The sequence below is a fragment of the Podarcis pityusensis genome (genome assembly GCF_964106645.2).
Source record: "Podarcis pityusensis genome assembly, chromosome: 9".
NCBI lineage: Eukaryota > Metazoa > Chordata > Lepidosauria > Squamata > Lacertidae > Podarcis > Podarcis pityusensis.
In genome coordinates, this window is record NC_138034.1 from 66570133 (window position 1) to 66593064 (window position 22932).

The following is a 22932-nucleotide window of genomic DNA, read 5'->3' on the forward strand; positions in this document are numbered from 1 at the left end:
GAGTCCTGCTCTCAAGAGCAGGAGAAAAGAAGCCTGTTCCATCTTCCATGCGACAGCCCTTTAGATATTTGAAGATGGCGATCACATCTCCCTCTTAGTCTCCTCTTTTTCTGGCTAAAGAGCCAGCGTGGTGCAGTGGTTAAAAACGGTAGTCTCGTAATCTGGGGAACGGGGTTCGCGTCTCCGCTCCTCCACATGCAGCTGCTGGGTGACCTTGGGCCAGTCACACTTCTCTGAAGTCTCTCAGCCCCACTCACCTCACAGAGTGTTTGTTGTGGGGGAGGAAGAGAAAGGAGAATGTTAGCCGCTTTGAGACTCCTTCGGGTAGTGATAAAGCGGGATAGCAAATCCAAACTCCTCCTCTAAACATACCCAACGTTCCACATAAGGCTTGGTTTCCAAATGCTTCATCATCTTGGCTACCCTCTTCTGCACGCATTCCAGCTTCTTAAATTGTGGCACCCAGAACTGGACGCAGTACTCTGGGTGTGTGGTCTGACCAAGGCAGAATACAGCAGTGCTATGACTTCCCTTGATCTGAACACTAGACTGGATCTGAACACTGTTGATGCAGTCTAGAATTGCATTAGCTTTTTTTGCTGCTGCATCACGTTGTTGTCTCATGTGATCTACTTAAGACCCCTAGATCCTTTTCACATGCACTACTGGCAAGCCAGGGATGGGAAATGTGTGGCCCTCCAGATTTTGTCAGGACTACCAACTCCCATCGCTCCCAGTCTGAATGGCCAATGGTCAGGGACAATGGGAGCTGGAGTCCCACAACTCTGGAAGGCAGGATTTTCCAGGAGGTGTTTCAACCACACCTTTTATCGGCTCATGTGGGACCAACATGGATAGCCAGCCCTGATGAATACTTGAGGTTCCCGACCCCTATGGCTATAATTTCATGGGCAGTCATTTAATTTTATCCTGATTCTAATTTTTAAGCTGTATTTTAATCAATTTTTTGATTGTGTTTTAATGTACAGTGGTACCTCGGGTTAAGAACTGAATTCGTTCTGGAGGTCCGTTCTTAACCTGAAACTGTTCTTAACTTGAAGCACCACTTTAGCTATTGGGGCCTCCCGGTGCCGCCGTGCCACTGTAGCACGATTTCTGTTCTCATACTGAAGCAAAGTTCTTAACCCGAGGTACTATTTCTGGGTTAGCGGAGTCTGTAACCTGAAGCATATGTAACCTGAAGCGTATGTAACCTGAGGTACCACTGTACTTGACAATTGATGTTAGCCGCCCTGAGCCCAGTCTTGGCCGGGGAGGGTGGGGTATAAATAAAAATTTACTTATTTACTTACTCATAATGTGTTGCCAGTTGGCAGTGGGCCACTTCCTTATTGCCAGCTTTCCTCTCTCCCTCTCCCCAAGAATCTAACTTATAATAAAGTCAGTGTCAGCTACATCGATTCTGCAATACAGCTTGAAAACCACAATGGCTGCATGGTGCTTTAGAAAAACAGCAGCATGTGGTGATAAGCTAGATCTTTGCATATAAAAGCAAAAAGCAATAATAATATGGGGTAAAGGATTTTTTTTGGCAGGGGGAAGCTTTATTCAAATTGTGAGAGAGAGCACTAGATACTGGATATATACAACTCATTGATTTATGTCTTTCATATATCTAGGCAGATTCCAACCTCACGGGCATCAACAATTTCTTTAGCGCCAGCAGATCTGGCCCGTACAATTTCGGGCGCAGGTTTCATCCGAAGGCGCAGTGTGTGTGGCGGCAAATGTCATCGATTGCCTGGAGGGAGGTGCTAAAATAAGCATCTGCTTGTTACGGAGCCTAATTGAGAAAGCGATAAAGAAAACGCGGTGGCAATTTTACACTCGTTTAAACAAACTCCGCAGAGGAGGACTGCAGCGCAAAGCAGGAAACTCCAGGGCTCGGCACTTCATCCCCATCAGTCGTCTCCACCGCAGATCCTGAGCAACGTGGCCTCATAATCCCCAGAAGTGTCAGACTGCAAAGGGCAAAACAAAAAACAGTCAGGAAGCCACATTAAAGAGGCACGCTTCAATCTCTTAACATGGTAAATCCATTTATAGACAAAAGCAGCACTGCGCTGCAGTTAGGGCTGCTGGGCCACATCACCCGTTAAACTAACTCTGCCATAGAGCAAGACCCAGGCCATGCGCAAAGGCTTTCCTGTCTAGCAAGAGAACGCTGCGGCCATAGAGAGAGTGCTGGCGAAAGGAAACCTTTAAAAAAGACATCTGGATCCCCCATAAAACCACCAAGTTAACAGCTGAGCTTGTTTTCCACTCAACATGATAGCCCGGGGAGACCCTCATTATCAGCAGACATCTGGACAGTGAGCTTGCCTCCGCAGTCTGTCTATCCACAGCCTCAAGGAAGCCTCAGCTTTTCCACTCACAGGCATCTGCATATGCAAACATGGTTGCTCTCACACAGATTTCCACCACCTGTAATATTTACTTTGAGTTTTATTTTTTATTTTTGTAGTGGTGGTTACAGTTTTAAAGCATCTTCATTTTTTCCCCCAGTAGTTCAAATTATTTTATTTTAGTCATTTACAGAGTCTAAAAACCTCCCAAGAACCTTTTATATGTCCTTCCCAGCAGCTGGTGCATCCCCCCCTTGGTGTTTCGGATATAGATGACCTGGGCTCTGTGCTTGGACACCAGTTTGATTAGGCCTTTGCTGAGAAGTTCCTCTAGCCAAGGAGCCTCAAATCTTCAGCCTTTCAGAGACCACAGCAGGTGTGATGAGTTTGTAGTTTGGCACCTCCTTGCACAGCTTGTCGTAAGTAGCTTTGTCAAACAGAACAAGGTTGTTCAACTTTCCCTTACTTTCTCTTACTTTTCCTTTGGACCACTTCTTCTTCTTGGCTTTTCCGCAGGACTTGTTGACGGGGTCCTTGTCCTTCTTGGCCGACTTGCCCGCGTCCTTCTTCTTCTTATCGTCCTTTGGCGGCATGGTGCAGTCGGAACGGCTACCGTCACTGCTTCTCCCTCAGCAATTTCCGGCCAGAAAAGCATCTTCATTTTTTTTTTGATATGCAGAAAATGCATAGAGGACACAGGGCTCTGGCAACCTTCCCTAGTGGCACAGATCAGCATGACAAGCTAGACTGGCTGAAAGTCCCTCTTTTGCACAAGGACTGAAAAGTCCCTCTTTTGCATCTTGGCATCTGGGGCAGGGGGCGCGAGAGGCTAGCTTCTGGGTGACCGAAAAGAAAGCTCCAGAAGCACCAGTGCCTGTGAGTGGGAAAGCTTCTGCAAAGCTGCCTGCCACGATTTCGCATGTGATGTTTTCACATCAATGAAGACCAGAAACTTGCTTTATAAAAATGATAGCAGAGGTTCTCAGGGATTCTGTGCTCACGGCCCAGTTCAGGAAAGTACCTAAACATTTAGCAGTGTGTTCACTTATGCTTTCTTGGAACAGCACTCAGCATCTTGAGAGAAGTCACATTTTGGCCAGGGCATTTAACGTTCTCAGAAACCTCTGCAATAGGCAGCATTGCTCAAGCCCAGAAAAGCGTGAGAATGTTTAAAGCCTGCAGCACAACCCCAGGTTGCCAGCTAGAGCTTGGTAGGTTTATGGGACTCGGGTGGTCTAAGCCACTAAGCCTCTTGGGCTTGCTGATCAGAAGGTTGGTGGTTCGAATCCCCGTGACGGGGTGAGCTCGCATTGCTCTGTTCCAGCTCCTGCCAACCTAGCAGTTCAAAAGCACACCAGTGCAAGTAGATAAATAGGTACCACTGCAGCGGGAAGGGAAACGGCATTTCCATGCGGTCTGGTTTCCATCACGGTGTTCCATTGCGCCAGAAGCGGTTTAGTCATGCTGGCCACATGACCCAGAAAGCTGTCTCTGGACAAATGCTGGCTCCCTCGGCCTGAAAGCGAGATGAGTGCCGCAACCCCATATTCGCCTTTGACTGGACTTAACCATCCAGGGCTCCTTTACCTTTACCTGACATCTTTCCGCAGGGCCTGCAAGACAGAGCTGTTCCACCAGGCCTTTGGTCAGGGCGCAGCCTGACTCCCTCCTCTGGCAATCTGCACAGAATTTTGCTTAACAGTTGCCATCAATTTGATTTTAATTAATTTTTATAATGAAATGTTTTTAGAATGTTGGATTATTTGATTGTTGTTAGCCACCCTGAGCCCGGCTTCAGCTGGGGAGGGCGGGATATAAATAAAATTTATTATTATTATTATTATTATTATTATTATTATTATTATTACCTTAAGTTTACACATGCTATCAGGGCTGAGAGAGGATTGGTCTACTGTGTCATAGAACCCATCTGTGTACAATTAAGAGAGCCCAGGTGACGTTTAGGGATCTGCCCCAAGTAACAGAGGACAGAAATTCCTTAACTTCCATCACCTTCCATCTCTCTCTGCTTTCCAACAGTGTCTTTCATGCCCAGGACCAAAGAAGTGGATTCACACAGAGAGAGAAAAAGAGTTCTGGAATGTAGCTGAAGCGATTGAGGTACTCACTTTAATAGCAGAATACAAGGAGACGCCGTACAGTTTCTTATATTCAGCTCGTATATCCAAGAGGTCAATCTCTGACCTGGATGCCAGAATTCTGTTCAGCGTGAATTCATCTGTCCCAGCCCCCTATCAACAAGGAAAGGGATCATCATCATCACCATCATCATCATCATGATTATTTATAAATTTTGTATACCGCCCAATACCCCCAGGTATCTGAGTAGTTTCAACACAATATAAAAACACAAAAACACATAACAAAAAAAAAAGAACCCAGTAACTCCCTTTCCCATTTTAAAAAATTGTTTCATTTGTGTTTCAGAGCTACAGACCCTGTACTTTGAAAAGCACACACACACACTATTTACATGTTTTGCAAAAAATGGCAGAAAACATCCCCCTAATTCAGGGATGCCCTGCCATCCTCCAGATATTGTTGGACTTCATATCCCTTCATGCTGGCTGGGGCTGATGGGAATTGGAGTCCAACGGAGAGGCTCCTCCCCCCACCTTTGTTTGGCAAGGCTGCTCCATAGCGACACCACCTATACAATCCTCACCAGCGCAGAGCTTTTTCCCTTGAAAGATTCAGTGCTACGCTGCCTGCAGTCTTGCAGGAAATGTTCTCCAGGGTTCCAAATTCATAGAGGTATTGTCCTTGCGGTGTAGGACAGGCCGAGACCATTGCACATGTCTTGTTTTACTGTCCATTTTATGAAGTAAAAGGTAAAGTGACCCCTGACCATTAGGTCCAGTTGTGTCCGACTCTGGGGTTGTGGCGCTCATCTCGCTTTATTGGCTGAGGGAGCTGGCGTACAGCTTCTGGATTATGTGGCCAGCATGACTAAGCCGCTTCTGGAGAAACTAGAGAAGCACGGAAACACTGTTTACCTTCCCGCCAGAGCGGTACCTATTTATCTACTTGCACTTTGACATGCTTTCGAACTGCTAGGTTGGCAGGAGCAGGGACCAAGCAACGGGAGCTCACCCCGTCGCCAGGATTCGAACCGCTGACCTTCTGATCGGCAAGTCCTAGGCTCTGTGGTTTAACCCACAGCGCCACCCGCGTCCCATTTTATGAAGTAATCAACGACAAACGTTTGAGCCTCATTCTGAAGGAGAGGCTAAATTGTTCTGATTCCTACAGGGTTTCTCTTTTTATTGAATACAGTGGTGCCCCGCAAGACGAATGCCTCGCAAGACGGAAAACCTGCTAGACGAAAGGGTTTTCCGTTTTTGAGTTGCTTCGCAAGACAAATTTCCCTATGGGCTTGCTTCGCAAGATGAAAACGTCTTGCGAGTGTTGCGATTTTTTTCCGCTTCCCCCCCCTTTTTCTAAGCCGCTAAGCTGCTAATAGCCTTTTAGCCGCTAAGCCGCTAAGCCTTTAATAGCTGCTAAGCCGCTAAGCCGCTAATAGCGCTAATCCGCTAAGCCGCTAATAGGATTGCTTCACAAGACGAAAAAACTGCTAGACGAAGAGACTCGCGGAACGGATTAATTTCGTCTTGCGAGGCACCACTGTAGCTGCGGGCCTGGCAGTATGGAGAAAGGAGCAGACTATGGGAGCAACGCCATGAAACTACGCAGCGCTGGATTTATGTATAAGCTAAACAAGCTATAACACTACTTGGCCCCTTCCCCCAAAATTTCACTATTAATATACTTCTTCTTAATTGTATTTCACTTCAACAATTACTTTGATAAAATACACATTCTGTTATGTGCAAATGGCTTTAGATACCTATTACAGTGGTACCTTGGGATGCGAACAGGATCCGTTCTGGAGCCCCGTTCGCATCCTGAACATAACGTAAGATGTGACAGCGCGTCTGCGCGTGTCGTGTTTTGCCGCTTCCACACATGCGTGACATCATTTTGACCGTCTGCGCATGTGCGAGCGGCGAAACCTGGAAGTAACGCACTCCGTTACTTCCGGGTTGCCGCGGAGCACAACCCGAAAGCACTCAACCTGAAGCGTATTTATCCCAAGATATGACTGTATGTCCATAAATTACCATATAATATTCTACACAAAAAACGGCGACAATTTGTTGTTGACAAAGGACAGCTGGACACATAAAGGGCCCCATTACCTTCAGTAGCTTAGGGCCTCATCAAACCTCAATCCAGCCCTGAAACTACGTCGTCATAAGACCTGAGTCGTACTTTTTAACCTTACAGTTTTACCTCAAAGCATCTCCTTCTGTGAACAGATGCCAATTGTATGTTTCAACCCAAATATTCCTGTTTCCTTTGTATGCCGATAAAGGTTGAACGACTGATTTAAGAAGGCAGCATCTTGTGTCCTTACCTTCAAAGACTTGTGCAGCCTTTCAGCAAAGAATGCTGGAGTGTTGTTTGCACATTTGACTATAAAAAGAAAGAAAGAAGAGGGTTAGCAGTTGACTCCATTACTGCATTTTCTCTGCTGGAAGAGCTCTGGAGGAGTGCCAAGGTTGTGCAGAAAAGTGAAATTGGTGGGCATCCACAGCGCTTGCAAAAGATCCAACTCTCATTCAGAGCAGATGCATGTTAATGCATTCTGTTCCGTGCTTGTTTACAATGCCTTTGTCGGTATTTTTTCTTACTGCTGCCCCCTTGTGGGTAATTATGTTAACTGCATTTGCACACAGTGATGTATGGAAGTGAGAGCTGGACCATGAAGAAGGCTGATCGCCAAAGAATTGATGCTTTTGAATTATGGTGCTGGAGGAGACTCTTGAGAGTCCCCTGGACTGCAAGAAGAACAAACCTATCCATTCTGAAGGAAATCCAACCTGAGTGATCACTGGAAGGACAGATCCTGAAGCTGAGGCTCCAATATTTGGCCACCTCATGAGAAGAGAAGACTCCCTGGAAAAGACCCTGATGTTGGGAAAGATGGAGGGCACAAGGAGAAGGGGACGGCGATGTAGCACTTCTGTGCATGCGCAAGTAACCATTCCGGTACTTCCAGGTTTGGCATGGTGCGCAACCCGAAATCACGCAACCTGAAGCGTCTGTAACCCGAGGTATGACTGTAGTTATATCTTACACAGACCCAATTTCCTCAAGTCCTCCTTACCTATGGCCAGTAGCAGGTCTTCAAAACTTCCTGAGGTTTCGCTCTGGATGCTGTCTTCCAATTTCTTCCCACTGATATTTCTGTATTCTTCAAAGGCTTAGGAATGACAAGAGATAAGAACGCCAGCGCTGTTAAGGGGCATCTCCAGGCGGAAGAAAAATTCGCAAGACCTGCCCTTTCTGTCTCCCTTTGCTGAGCAGCACAAAAAAAGAGAGGACCCCCAGAATGGTTTCTTACTTAGTTTCAGCTGAGGGAAACTGCTGAAGCACAGAACCTCAATGAATTTGCCCTCGTCGGTCCCCCACCTCTTCTCGCCTGCGTTGTACAGGATCTAAAAGAAGAAAAAGAAGAAGAAGAAGACTACAGATTAAAAGCTTGCCTGTATTCTTTGCCTGGTCTCTGTTGCATTCTAAACACTTCCGAGTTAGGTTAGCAAAGGAGGAAGGCTGGGGCTCATGCAGCTTTAGTTGCTGGGGGAATTTCAGCCCCTTCTGCAGCTATTAAAGGTGCAGAAGCCCTCAGAAACCAGGAAGACATTTTTTAAAAAATAAGAAATGGGGAAAATATATAATTTACCTTAAAAACCAATGTAAACCATTAAAATTATTAGTCGAATTGGAATAACACTTATAGTTTCTCCCCTGGTCTCCTCGCTGGCCCAAATAGGACTAATTTAGCCAGCTAGCCCTGGTGATCATCTAATGTTTATTGGATGGATTTCCCCCCTAAATTGATTTTTGAATTCTGAATTTATTGTTATTCACATTTTATACAGTATTTTAAGTTGTTTTTTGTTGCATCAATTAAGTGTTTTAAATTTGTTGTTAGCTGCCCTGAGCCCGGTTTTCTGAACCAGGAAGGGCAGGGTATAAATAAAATTTTATTATTATTATTATTATTATTATTATTATTATTATAGTTTAAAGTTGAAGATAATGGAGATTTAATAGTTTTGGATTAATAGACAAGATGCAGGAGGAAAAGGTTAATATAAGGACCCACAAAGGGAAGGAGGTAAATCCAGGAGATTCTTTGGAATTCTCTTTCCATGTTGGTTGTCTGATAATTGTTTGTAAATTTCAAAATCTGAAAAAACTAAATAAAATTTAATAAAAATCAATTACTTTTTGTCTCTGGCCACCCTCTGTCTGGGGTTCATCATTACTTATGTGAAGAAGTACTTTCTGCCTGTCCTGAAATCTCCTGCCAATCCTTTTCCCTGGCTGACAAGTTCTTACATTATGAGGAGGGAGAAACCCTAGCTGTTTTCTTCACACTGCATAATTCTGAAAACTTCCATTAAGAATTTCATACACCCCTATCGTATCGCCCTGTTTACGTCCGCTTAGAAGTATTTGCCCTCCTTCAATGGAGCTTACTCCCTGGCAAGCATGGGCAGGACTGCAGACAAGAGGCTGTGTTTGCACGAACACACGGATGTGCTGGTATCGCACCTGATTTGCATCACCCCGGGCTTTTAAAGTAAGCACAAGACAAACCTTGGTTTAGTGTGTTGTCTGAGCCTGAGATCACAGTTAAGATCTCTCCTCCATAACCACGATCTGCAGCTAAGGTTTGTCCACGCTCTGGCTTATGTCTGTACACCTTACCAATGTATTTCCTCCCTAAAGAAAAGAGGTCTCAAATGCAGAAGCGTCCTCAAGCCAAAAGCCTCTGTGTTGCTCTCTTCCACCAGGCTGTTGGCCAAGGCACAGTCTGACCCCCCTCTCTCCTTCTGTAATCCTCAGAGAACTCTAGCCAAATGGTTGTCATTAAATTGACTCTGAATTGATTTTAGAATTAATTGATTTTAGAATGTATTTCAATTAATTGATTGTGATTTTATGTAAACTGTGTTATTGTTACTGTTGTCAGCCGCTCTGAGCCCCACTTCGGCTGGGGAGAGCGGAATATAAATAATTTTTTAAAAAATTATTATTATTATTATGCACTTCCTTCCAACTCTCCAATGTCCTTTTGGAGATGCAGACATCCTGCTGTCCCCCCCAAAATGCTTCTTCAGAAGGATGGAGCAATCCCAGCCCTGCACAGGTTACGATACAATATGATATGATAATCTTTATTGTCATTGTCCCATACAGAACAACGAAATTGAAAAAATCTACATCAGACTTTCAAAAACCAACAAGCCTGCTATCCCAGATATCCCAGCCTGGTTAGCCCCCTAAAAACTCTGATACCCCATAATTAAATACAATATACTCCCATAGAGACTACCTTACACTGCGTTAAAACCAAAATCACATTGGGATAGAAACTGTTTCTCAGGCGGCTTGCCGGCTCAGAAACTCTAAGAAACGTTTTTAAACAGCTTGGAAACTTCCTGATTGGCCAAACCTGCAGCCGACACCTTTCTGAATTGCTGTTACCTGAGCGTCCTTCTTTGCTAGCTGCTCATCCGGTCTTTGATTCTCATCTCTTCGGCCCTGTGAACACATTGAGAGAGGTTTTAAAAAGCAAAGTAAAATAAGAGCACCCGTCACATTAAACAGCATTTGGCGCCAGTCCTATGTCACAAGCAAACGGGAGATCGAGAACAGACATGACAAGGTATCCTTTGCAGGAGGGCTTAGGGTACTCCTGTAGCAATGGATTTACGTGCAAGTGGCGCTGTGGGTTAAACCACAGAGCCTAGGACTTGCTGATCAGAAGGTCGGCAGTTCGAATCCCCACGACGCGGTGAACTCCCGTTGCTCGGTCCCTGCTCCTGCCAACCTAGCAGTTCGAAAGCACGTCATAGTGCAAGTAGATAAATAGGTACCGCTCCAGCGGGAAGGTAAACGGCGTTTCCGTGCACTGCTCTGGTTCGCCAGAAGCCGCTTAGTCATGCTGGCCACATGACCCAGAAGCTGTCTGCCGGCTCCCTCGGCCAATAAAGCGAGATGAGTGCCGCAACCCCAGAGTCGGCCATGACTGGACCTAATGGTCAGGGATCCCTTTACCTATATAGGTTGACCAGGCATTACCAGGCACCAGTCTCCCATGGGTGATGCCCCCACCCCAGGCAACAGATTTGGGGGCAGGAGAAGGGTCAGCTGAAGCAAAGGGCTATGGTGGAACATCTGCTTTGAATGCAGAAGGAGGGGTGGAATTTGGTAATATGGCGGCCTGGGCACGAAATTTGGTGCCCACCGCTAAATATTTCTTCTTTTCACAATTTATTTGGGTACAGTTGCTTTTTATGGATCTTAATATGGTACCCATTTAAATATAGGTTTCATAATCATCATTATTTTGTGCCCCTTTGGCTCGGTACGCCATGTGAGGGAACCACCCGCACTGCCCTAAATCCAGTGCTGGCAGAAGGCTCTGGGTTCCATTCCTGTCCAGTTGGAACTGGGAAAGAGTCTTGCCAAATGCTGAATAAGTCCTGCCATTCAGTATAAGGTACACCAATGGTTTGACTCAAGGCAGTTTCCTACGCTCTGAACTGTGTATTTATAAGAGCCAGAGTGACCAGTTACTGTACTTTTCGCTCTATAAGACGCACGAGACCACAAGACGCACCTAGTTTTTGGAGGAGGAAAACAAGAAAAAAAATATTCTGAATCTCAGAAGCCAGAACAGCAAGAGGGATCGCTGCGCAGTGAAAGCAGCAATTCCTCTTGCTGTTCTGGCTTCTGTGATAGCTGCGCAGCCTGCATTCGCTCCATAAGACGCACACACATTTACCCTTACTTTTTAGGAGGGAAAAAGTGAGTCTTATAGAGCAAAAAATACGGTATATAAGCCAATGCAGCTGTGGAGTTCAACATTTATCTCATGCACAGCCTTCTTCTGAACGTGCCATCATTATCGGAACTCAGTGCAGGAGGAGATCAACAGGATTTGGACCCAACGTTTGCCATAGGGCCTGTTGAAAGAGAGGTGCAGAATCCCAAAAAGAAGGAAATACCACAAATAAGCTAACGGATTTGGGAATCTTGGAATCCCAACCTGGCCGTAAACGGGCAAGGCACAGATAACAAGAGAATTTCTGGAGGCTCTCTTACATCAGCCAGAGTTAACAGGGCTTGTCGGAAGTCGCCAGATGTGTCGGAGCTGATGTCATCCCCGAGGCTCTTCTTATAAACTGGAAAGAAAAAGCCCATAAGCAAAATTTCAGGGACCAGGAGCAGTAAGGAATGCCATGCGTACGACAATTCCCAGGCTATAGACCCCATCTTTAGCCTCACAAAGGCCACAATAGTGCCGATCTGAGTCCTCTTGATTCCGCAGCTCTAATTTTGGCCCACAGGCAAAGAGAGGCTGCCCCACACAACTAAAGCCTTGTTTTCCATAATTTCAAGTATTATTTTTTAAAAAAATGCTTGCCATCTCACACGAAATCAAACTGGTTCCAACCAAGTTTCTCCTAACAGTTTAAGGAAGGGCCAGACAGCTGCTGTGCCTCAATATCCTAAATCTGAAAGATGCCTTTTGCCTGACAATGGCCTTGGAGCATGGAGGAAATTTCTAGAAAGTCCTTAATGGCCGAACTTTATTCTTGGAAGCTCCGGACCACAGGCTAATGTGTGTCCTTCTGAAGAAGCTGCAAGGTATCCTGGGAGCTGGATAATGAAGATGCCAGATGTGTCAGATGTGGGAGGAAATTCCACAATTTAAGGGCTGCCACAGAGAATGGCCTCTCCCAGGCTACCCCACTCACCCTGAACCTCTGGAGAACCGGCAACGACCTTTAGTGGCCGGAATGGACCTGCTTAAATCACCCTGCTGTCATCCCAGTTAGATAATATTCTGATAAAGGCAGATGTTAAGTCAACCCTTTTGTCAATGGAAGAAAGGTATGGCTTTGCCTTAGAGTCAGTCCTAAGGGGCAGATTATGGGACAACTTCAAAGCCATAAAGGGAGCATAGAGTCCGGCATCAAAAGGATTTAACACCCAGTTCAGTGTAGTGTTTAGAGCAGTGGTGTCCAAACTTTTTCAAAGAGGGCCCGATTTGATGAAGTGAAGGGCCGTGAGGGCCAACCAAAGGGCCAACCAACCAGGAAATAAACTGCCACAGGGGCCGGATTAAACTGACCGGCGAGCCAGATTAGTGTCAGCTTCGCCTTTGAGCTGGTGCCAACAACTGGGCTCAACCTCTTCAGCCCCGACTGGGCCAAGCGAGCTGGGAAAACACTTCCAGAGACCTTCCACTGCGGGGAAGCAGGTCTAAGTGCAATGGCTTTGAGCTGTGAGACCAAACTCAGTGCCAAAGTCAGCGGAGCACAGCAGAGTATGAACTACACAAACGACGGCTCTGAAGCATAACTTCTTTATTCTTTTACAGCTACTGCAAACTAAAATAAACTAGTAACTAAAGACTAATGACTATCGGAGGCTACTGGACTGCATGAGTGTTACAGTTGCTTAAGCAGTCATCTTATCTCTACATAGATAACACTCAGACTCCCATAGGGTCAGGTTGGAGCAGAAGAAGCGACGAGCAGATTCCGCCCACTCCTTTCTGAAAACATTGTCAGGAGATTCTTGCAATGGGAGGGGTGAAATATCCACAATTAGGCCCCCAAAACGGACTTTGGACATGCCTGGTTTAGAGTATAATACCAGGAGCTGGGAAAGCAGGGTTCAATTCTGACTTGGCCTTAAGCTCACTGGGTGATCTTGGGCAAGCTGCTGTCTCTCAGCCTAACCTTCCTCACAGGGTTGTTGTGGGATTCACTGAGGAGCGAGGAAAACTTTGTGCTTGCGCTCCTTGGACAAAAAAAGGTGAGGTAGGGATACAGTAAATGAATAAACATAAATTTGTATTTCTCAGCTGGCTGGCTTAACTCAAGGCGGTGGTCAAGTAGTGAACCGCCTCTTCTGAAACTTGGCTGCTCATACCCCAACACACACATTCCTCCTTAATCGACGTTTCTCAAGCTTGGGTCCCCAGCTGTTTTTTTTTTTTTTTTAAAGATGTTTATTGAAATTTTCAAAATGTTCAAAAAAATTTAAATAAAATAAAAACAGAAGAAAGTACAAAATAAAAATAGTTGACAAAGTAGAAAAGTAAAAAAAAACAAACCCCTTCCCACCATATGAGTAAAAAATTCAAAATAAGAAAAAGTGACAGAAAAAAAGGAAAATACAAAAATACATCACAAACCTTTAAAAACATTTAAAAACAAATTCCTTATTTTCAGATCCTTAACTGTCATTGACTTCTTTCTTAGACCTCCTCCTCCTCCCTTTCTTTGTATCCTAGTTATTAATTATCCCAGCAAATCCTTTCCATATTTCATAATATTCTGTCATTGCATTACCCTAATCTGTTTTGATCTTATCTTTCTATAATAAAATAAACCTTAAAGCTTAAAACTTAAATCTTATCCTTACCAACTTCTCATAACCATAATATTCTTTCATAATTCTTTAAACATCTTTGCTAAAGCCAAGTAATTTCATTCCAACATTTTTCTAACATTCATCAATTTTATAAAACAGTTCTAATGGTAAAGAAAAGAGATACAAACAAATCCAATCTTCATCCAACGTCCCTTCCTACTGGTTCCGGGTTTTGTCAGTCCTTATTCCCGTCGATCTGGCCCATTAACCTGGCAACCTTATATCCGAGGCCCTCAAGTCTCTTCCATGTCCCTTCCGCGGCTCTTCCTCATATTTGTAACTGTATTTTCCCTTGTCTCCTGCTCGTGATAACTCCAGCTTGACAATGTTTTTAACCCTTCTCGACGGATCAGCCCCTTTTCCATGTTCAACACTGAATTCCATGTAGTATTTAAAAGCATGTTTCAAAGACCCTCCAAAATTAAGAGCCCCCACAGTCCCAAACATCTCACGACCCATTGCCTTATTTGAAAAGTCCAAACATCCCAGCATAGGGGGGTCAATCCAGCCCCCCATTTCCAAACCAAGCCAAACTTTTCCTTTCCAAATCTGGCTTTTTCCAAGTTCATTTGTCAAATCCGAAAACTCATATTCCTGTTGGGCCTGTTCTGTCAAGACACACTCCTGATTTAATTCCTGAGTGGGCTCCACATATTTTCCCACTGTCTGTTCAAAGTTTCCCACTGCCTGTTCAAAATTTCTAGTCGAAGTCGCCATCCAATTCACCTTCTCGTGTAATTGTTCCAGTAGGGCATTTGTTTTATAGAGAGCGCACAACAAAGCTTCTGAATACATTGTCCTGCAAGGTCAGGTGCCTGTTCCCACGGTTGTAATCTGTGACAGCTGCCGGCTCCCTGGAGTTAGTTACAGTTTCACAGACTCCCCCTAGGGGGAAGACTTCTATTTGTTCTTGCAACAAAGTTTCCTTTTTTAAGATACTTTGTCCATATATATTCCTTTAAAATGCGAAAGGGAACAGTGGAGTCACTATGTTTCTCTTCTTTTAGCTATCTGTCAAAAACACTTGTCTTTGGTCAATGAACTTCAAACGTCAGTCCTGACACCCCGCTCCAGGATCAGGACGGAGGAAAGTTACTTTACTTTAAAGTCACTTTAAACAATCCAAAAAGACCCCCCCCCCTTCTCCTGCTGTCAAAGGGGGGTTCCACAATTTTAAATGGTGAAATCCAATCTTTTCAAAACGATTTTCTGAGCTCTAGTTTAAATTGTCTTTGCTTTATTCTGTTTACAAAAGAACGGAAGGCTGACTTCCTGTTTAGACCTTCCCGTTCCGTACCAAATTAGAGTAGAATTTTTAAAATCCAATTCTTTCCTGCTCGCTAGTCCTTATTTGATGTCCAATTATTCAAAGTCTAAGTACTCACGGGTGCTTATTTTAAAGTCCAAATTGTCCCAGGAAAAAGGCAGCGCTCTCCGGCAATAGCTATGCGGCTTCGCTCCACGGAAATAGCAGTTGACTCACAGCACCGCGCCACTTCCCCCTCTTCAATTCGGAGCCCGTTAGTGGGTTCCTTAGCGGGTTGGGGGGGCGCTAAAGGTGCCCGCCGAGTCCCATGGTCACAGGCTTCATCCGCCTGTGATTTTTAAGAGGGTCCCCGCTTCGCCGTAGCGGAGAAGACCCATTTCCCGCGGAGCTAGTCCCTCCAGTTCAGAGGGAGTCCGCCATTGCCGGTGGCGCCACCCCGGAAGTCCAGGTCCCCAGCTGTTGTTGGACTATAACTCCCATCATCCCTAGATAGAAGGACCAGTGGTCAGGGATGATGGGAGTTATAGTTCAGCAGCTGGGGACCCAAGCTTGCGAAACACTGCCTCAATTCAAGAGATACACTTCCTGTTGCTGTGTTGTTTAGTCGTTTTGTCATGTCCAACTCTTCGTGACCCCATGGACCAGAGCACGCCAGGCATTTCTGTCTTCCACTGCCTCCGGCAGTTTGGTCAAACTCATGTTTGTAGCTTCGAGAACACTGTCCAACCATCTCGTCCTCTGTCGTCCCCTTCTCCTTGTGCCCTCCATCTTTCCCAACATCAGGGTCTTTTCCAGGGAGTCTTCTCTTTTCATGAGGTGGCCAAAGTATTGGAGCCTCAGCTTCAGGATCTGTCCTTCCAGTGAGCACTCAGGGCTGATTTCCTTAAGAATGGATCGGTTTGATCTTCTTGCTGTCCATGGGACTCTCAAGAGTCTCCTCCAGCACCATAATTCAAAAGCATCAATTCTTCGGTGATCAGCCTTCCTTATGGTCCAGCTCTCACTTCCATACATCACTACTGGGAAAACCATAGCTTTTACTATACGGACCTTTGTTGGCAAGGTGATGTCTCTGCTTTTTAAGATGCTGTCTAGGTTTGTCATTGCTTTTCTCCCAAGAAGCAGGCGTCTTTTAATTTCGTGGCTGCTGTCACCATCTGCAGTGATCATGGAGCCCAAGAAAGTAGCTGGACAGCTGGACAGAATTCTGAGGGCCAAATGGAAAGGGCTGGAGGGCCGGAGATTCCCCCCGCCTGCTTTTAGAGGACATTGCCAAGCAATTAACCACAATCGTTCGCTTGCAATGCCAGCGGGCCTCCAAGAAGTCCATCACGGCTCAATAAACGTGCTCTCCAAACTTGTGTTATTTGCCTGGCTCAGCTTGCAGGGCTCCCTATTAGAATACGCCGTGCTCGAGCATGAAGCTAAATGCACTCCTAGTGAAAAGCTTTACCCACTTCACCAGGAAAACAGCCATAAATCTTCCAGATATTAATCAAAGCCATGGGCCTCGCTGCTACCCCCAGAGCTGTACCGGCTCCAAGTATAGACTCCGCTGGGCTGGCTGCATTAAACTGTCCAATCCATCATGCTCAGCTTCTCTACAGCTCAGCAATTCATCTTTCTGAAACGCAGCAGAAGAGGATCCTTTCCAGGAAAGGACCTCTAAGAACCGAAGCAATCTGGCAATGGATTGCAAGGAGGAAGACCTGCCAAGCATCCCAGCAAGCAGAAAAGTGGCCAGCTGATGTCAGCCAAAACTGAGTAAAGGGGATGAGGGTTTAATACAGTGGTTCTCAACCTGTGGGTCCCCAGATGTTGTTGGACTACAACTCCCATCATCCCCGAGCTCTGGCCTTGCTAGCTAGGGGTGATGGGAGTTGTAGTTCAACAACATCTGGGGACCCACAGGTTGAGAAAGGCTGGTTTAATAGCTACTCCCTTGTTCCATTGGTTTCATGACAATTACAGGTACGAACCGGTTGACTATAGACACAGACTTTGTTTGGACAAATATATTGATACCCGGAAAGCTTTAATACACAACGTGGTGGGTTATTGGTAACCATATTTAGACTAGGATAATAATGTCACTTATATCTATATAATAACCTATAGCATTTAAATTTGACTTTACTTAATGTGTTACAATGCCCTTTTGGCCTTTCTTCTTTTCTCTCTGTTTCCCTTTCTTCACATTTTCTTTTCTTCCTTTATAAATGAATACATGAATAAATGAATATTCAGAACAGGTTGCTGGAGAAGACCCCACAGAATCTGTATACGTAGTTGAACTTAAGAGAATCAAGCCAGGCGAGGATACAAACACTATCAAGAAAAGGGATCTGACTGCCCCAAAACTTTGCACAAAGGGTTTTGAAAGTGTGATCACACCTGAACGCCCTTGACAGCATCAAAAAGCACAAAAAACCATCCTGGACACACATTCAAAAGGATTTCTGGAAGGGCCCCAACTACATAAGTACTAGAGGACTGGAGAGGAGTTTGGCCCCCATTGTTAATGTGGCTAATTGACACCATGGAGCCGGGTTTAATGAATCTTGCGATATATATTTTCAAAGGGCAAAGCAGCTAAGATTTATAAGGGCCTGACACATTACTCCAGGCTGTTTAAGAGATTGCTCAGATACCTCAGGATAACTTTGCCAGATTTACTCCTGAGATTTATAACATTATTGACTCATCAGAGCACCAAGTAAGTCAGCCTCCAGGAAGCCTCTGTTTGCAGGGAAAGAAGATGCTCAAAATCTTGGTGGCAGAAGAAGAAGAAGAGGAGGAGGAGGAGGAGGAGGAGTTTGGATTTGATATCCCGCTTTATCACTACCCGAAGGAGTCTCAAAGCAGCTAACATTCTCCTTTCCTTTCCTCCCCCACAACAAAGACTCTGTGAGGTGAGTGGGGCTGAGAGACTTCAGAGAAGTGTGACTGGCCCAAGGTCACCCAGCAGCTGCATGTGGAGGAGCGGAGACGCAAACCCGGTTCCCCAGATTACGAGTCTACCGTTCTTAACCACTACACCACACTGGCTGAAGGGGACGGCATTCCACTGCAACAGACTAGCTTTCGCCTGCTTCATCCTCTCCAAGCCAACCACTCCTCAGCTATCCAGCAAGAAAAGGTCTTCTCCCCACCCAGTCTCTTGCAATGACTGAAGAAACCTCTTTGACCGATCTCCAGCTAGTACTGTCTGCTGGAAAAGTAGCAATTACAGCACCTGCCTGACCAGAATCCCTTCACTCCAAGTCATCGTTACCTGTGTAATATGCCTGAGCTACTTCTTTCATTTGCTTGCTAGTCCTTGAGGCCAGGATCTCGATCAGAGCCTGCTCGTCCGTTCCAGTACCCTAGAAGCAAAAAGAAGAGTAAGAGGATTTGTTTAGCCTGGAAAAGAGGAGACCGAATGGCCATCTTCAAATATCTCAAGGGCTTTCAGATGGAGCAAGCTTGTTTTCTCCTGCTCCTCGAGGGTAGGAATCGAACCAATGGCTTCAAGCTACGAGAAAAAAGATTCCGACTCAACATTCGGAAAGACTTTCTGACAGTAAGAGCTGTTCATCAATGGAATTGTCTCCCTCGGGAGATGGTGGACTCTCCTTACTTGAAGGTTTTTAAGCAGAGGTTGGAAGGCCATCTGTCATGGATGCTTTAGCTGAGATTCCTGCATTGCGGGGGGCTGGACTAGATGACTCTTGGGGTCCCTTCCAACTAAGATGCTATGATTTAGGCACTTTCCACTGTAGGTTTCCATTGTAGGGCCTCCTTGGGGATCTAGCATTTAGCAAGCTTCTGAAGAGCCAAAAGACAAAATGTCAACAGAGGCGGTAACATCCCGAAGATTCATGGCAGCAGAAGGGAGATGGACTGAAGACAATTCAGCCAAGAACATCTAAGCTCCTAACTGACATCAACACAAGGGCTTTAAGTGAGTGCTGAACTTTTTCACCGAAGCCACAGGGGGCTTATCATTCCCTTGACTGCACCTATCGGGATTGGTTAACACCACTGGCGAACAGTCAATGGTGTGAGCTAACAGTTTAAATGGGTGCCGAAAGCATCGACCAATGAATTGATCAATCCATTAACTGCTGGTCCAAAGTATGGATTTTAGAACTGAGCTGCCCTCTGAAAGGATTGGTGGCACTGAGAAAGATATTTACAGCACATAGCGTCCCAGTTCATTGACACAAATGTGATGGTCCTTGTTGGGACGGAATGTCATGCCTGAACCGGAACATCTGTGTGTCCTCTGGGGCCAAAATCCAGAGAAGAGGCATGCATACACCAGAGGAAACTGTATGGAGAGGTGGAGCTGTGCTTGCTCTTCCTCTGCTGAAGAGGCTAGCTGCTGCTCAGTTTTATGGAGCGGCTTGTCTCCTCCGTTAAGTGACAATTGATGCAAGGGAAATGGCAAGCAGAGGTCCAGCTTTGAAAGTGGCTGCAACCTCCACATGCCTTTTTCTGAATCCCAAACCATGTGCAAAGACAACTTCATTTAAAATGAGACATTCTGTAGGGATCAGATGGGATTACCATGAGGAATTATAAAATATACATCAAGCCATCGTGTCCACGATGAAAGCATTGTGTTGACTGGGTTTGATATATTGACGATAATTTCTGATTAAATCCCATAAGATTCTACATTCATCCCCTCTTCATGCCCTTTTGCCTCTGCTGCCCATTTCTCTTGTCATGTACACAGCCCAGTTGCTTTGCCAGGCATGCATCCTGGGCCATAAAGATAGTGGGCAAGTTTCTTTGATGTAGGATGTTAATCTTAGGGCCAGGAAACAGATCTCCCATTAAGGTGATAATGGTCACTGTCCTCCTGGCCATCCTTCTTATCATATGTATTGCTTGTTTATTACCTCCAGGGTTACCAAATGCTCTTCTTTGTAGTTCTGTTCTTTGTTTAGCCTGTGATTAATTAGTTATAGTGGTTTAACTTTCTCCCCATGTGGGTTTGTGGAAATGCTCAGAAGAAATCTGATTGGTTCTTACGAACACTCTGTAAAAAGTTCTTTTGTGAATAAAAACTACCTGGGCCAGGAGCAGCACAGGGATAGGCACAGAGAGATACAATTATACGCACCCTTCCCAGAGTCTTGCTGGTTCAAGTCTCTGTGTGTATTCTTATTAATCAGAGTTCAATCCTTCCTTTACTTTGGGAACGCCTCAAGTAAATATCTTTCCTTTACTTTGAGAATGCAACACATTCTTGCAATGCAATATGGCCATCTTTTAATTTCCTCAAAACAGCAGCGGATGCAAAAAAAATATGGCAAGCGAAATTTCCCAAACGAGTAAATAACAGAAGGCGCAGCGCTGCCTTCATAGACTTACTTTCATGGATTTCTTCAGTTGTTTAGCATCAAACACTGCCGGAGGCGTTACAAGAGCCACCATTATACGCTCCAAATTGCCAGAGAGATCTCCCTTCAAAGCATCTTTCATATCCTTTCCAAAAAGAGAAAGAAACAGAGCTGTCAATGTTTCTCGCTGTCAAAAATCCTATCCAGGCTCCAAGGACGGTCTGCCCTTTACAACAGAGATAAACCGTCCACCGAATCTCTCTTTTAATTGTAGCTTCATTCTCAGTGAGGACAAAAAACCGTGCCTGGGCAAGACCACTTCACACAGCACATTAAGCAGCCGAAATTTGTTTTAATTGTGGTTTTAAATCTGGGCTGCACATGGTTTTGTTCCATCACTGTTGCAAGCATGGCTTGTTTGTTTTGATGTCTTTCATCGCTGATGCTAACGTTTACATGCTGCGTTTTTAGGAATATGCTTTGTTTGCAAGGTGCCCAGCAAATATTTACTGATGGGTGGCTATGTCAATTTAAAATAATGAGAGCAGCAAGAAAATAAACACGCATGGGAGGATGCGCTAGGAATGACTGCTCCTCCATCCAAAAGATCCTTGCAGCTGGAAAACTAGGAGAAGGTTGTCTACATGGAAGAAAGGGGGGGAGGGAGGGAGAGGGAGAGGGAGAGGGAGAGGGAGAGAGAGAGAGAGAGAGAGAGAGAGAGGAGAACCCATCATGTGTCACCTACAGCCTGAAGTGGTCCAGCCATGCAAATTGAAAATTAGATCTCTGCCTCATCCCAGACTGAAGAGACCTGACCTCCTTGTCAGGAGCTCAGCCTACACTCGAGTAGGACCTTGGCATGACACATGCCCGACTGGCATGTTCCCTCCCTCCTGGTCATTCGTTCGGGAGCTTCAAAAGCTTTCTTCAGCCTGAACATCACAGTGACCGATGCCAACCGACACCGGCACACTTAGGGATCCGCAGAGTCTGCGCAGTTTGCGTGACAGACCTCAGCAACTCAGCATTTTGACTAATCTGCTTTATTTACATATAAACACACACGGAGCACTGCAACATGGCTCCCTCTCTCTAGCATCAGACAGCAAAGGGAAAAAGACAAAGGACAATAGTCCCACTTCACGGAACACAGCAACACAAACAAACTTCCCACTCTGTGGAGTCAAAACATATACCGTCATGTGAAAGACAACAATCCCATGACTGCAATCATGGAGCAGGAATTCTAACACTCCTAACCTCCCAGGGATCCTCCCTAATATACCCTGACTGCTGATAGCATATGGCAAGCTTCCTCAACCTCAGCCCTCCAGATGTTTTTGGCCTACAACTCCCATGATCCCTAGCTAGCAGGACCAGTGGTCAGGGAGGATGGGAATTGTAGTCTCAAAACATCTGGAGGGCCGAGGTTGAGGAAGCATATGGCTTCATAGTCCCCCACCCATGTGTCCTACATACATACCGGGCACAACACTTTAGCCCTACTTTCAACTGACCCCTATTGCCATCTCCTTCACCACCCTGTTTCTGCCCAGTCCTTAAAAAATTCAGGATGCTATAAACAGGCTGGATCTCAAGGTAGCTTTGCAAGAACAACTAATGTTAGTCTGAGATGACACCATCTGCAGCAAGCTTCATGGCTGAGTGGGGCATTTTGAAGGCTGGTCTCCTGCTTCTTATGTTTGATAAGAACATAAGAGGCGTGCTGGATCAGGCCAGGCATCTAGCCTTACAGTGGCCAGCCAGTTGCTGACACCCTGCTGGGAGTAAGAGATTCCCGATGGCTTCGCTCACAAGGGTCATAGGAACTTGCAAGCCCACTCACCACGACAAGGTGATGATCCAGCAAGTGAGCGGTCATATTTAATGGCATCATCACAAGAGAACACCCCCCCCCCCTTATTCCTGATGGAGTCTTTTGCAGCCTAGAGACCATCTCCGAACCATACCTTTCCTGCAGCTGCCCTGTACTCCTTCGCAATCAGCTGCCGCTGAGCATTCGATCTTCCCGTGAGGATGTCGATCAGGGTTTTTTCGTCAGTACCTAAAATGCAAAACAGAACCAATTAAAAAAAAAAAAAAGTCTAAAAAATGGTTCAACTCCCAAGCTAAAAAAAATCAGAATAATCACATTCAAATGATGAGTTTAAATCCACTGCAATCTGCTACTCCCTACAACATATTTTATTGATTCGTTATTACACTTATAGCCTACCCTAAATGAGGTTGCATTTTAATGTTTTAATGTTGTATTTTAATCTTGTTTTTTAAGCTGTATTTCAATCAATTGTTTTATATTTGGTGTTAGCCGCCCTGAGCCCAGTCAGGGCTGGGGAGGGCGTGGTATAAATAATAAATTATTATTATTATTATTATTATTATTATTATTATTATTTTA

General features: G+C 45.2%; 1 protein-coding gene and 1 pseudogene across 2 annotated transcripts in view; both read right to left on the minus strand.

Moving 5' to 3' along the window:
* Positions 1–1594: 1594 nt before the first annotated feature.
* ANXA3 (annexin A3) overlaps positions 1595–22932 on the minus strand; it is a 35813-nt gene continuing 14475 nt past the window's right edge. The window contains exons 4-13 of the mRNA XM_081021114.1: positions 22484–22578; positions 20545–20658; positions 18455–18545; positions 11571–11650; positions 9948–10004; positions 7795–7888; positions 7558–7653; positions 6805–6863; positions 4496–4618; positions 1595–1982 (exon numbers count right to left, since the gene is read on the minus strand). Of these exons, the coding sequence (XP_080877240.1) occupies positions 1923–1982; positions 4496–4618; positions 6805–6863; positions 7558–7653; positions 7795–7888; positions 9948–10004; positions 11571–11650; positions 18455–18545; positions 20545–20658; positions 22484–22578 (869 nt within the window). The 3' untranslated portion in view covers positions 1595–1922. The remainder of the gene's footprint in view (positions 1983–4495; positions 4619–6804; positions 6864–7557; positions 7654–7794; positions 7889–9947; positions 10005–11570; positions 11651–18454; positions 18546–20544; positions 20659–22483; positions 22579–22932) is intronic.
* On the minus strand, positions 2524–3035 carry LOC308485422 (small ribosomal subunit protein eS25 pseudogene; annotated as a pseudogene). Its single transcript has one exon. The product of its transcript is annotated as a small ribosomal subunit protein eS25 pseudogene (transcript).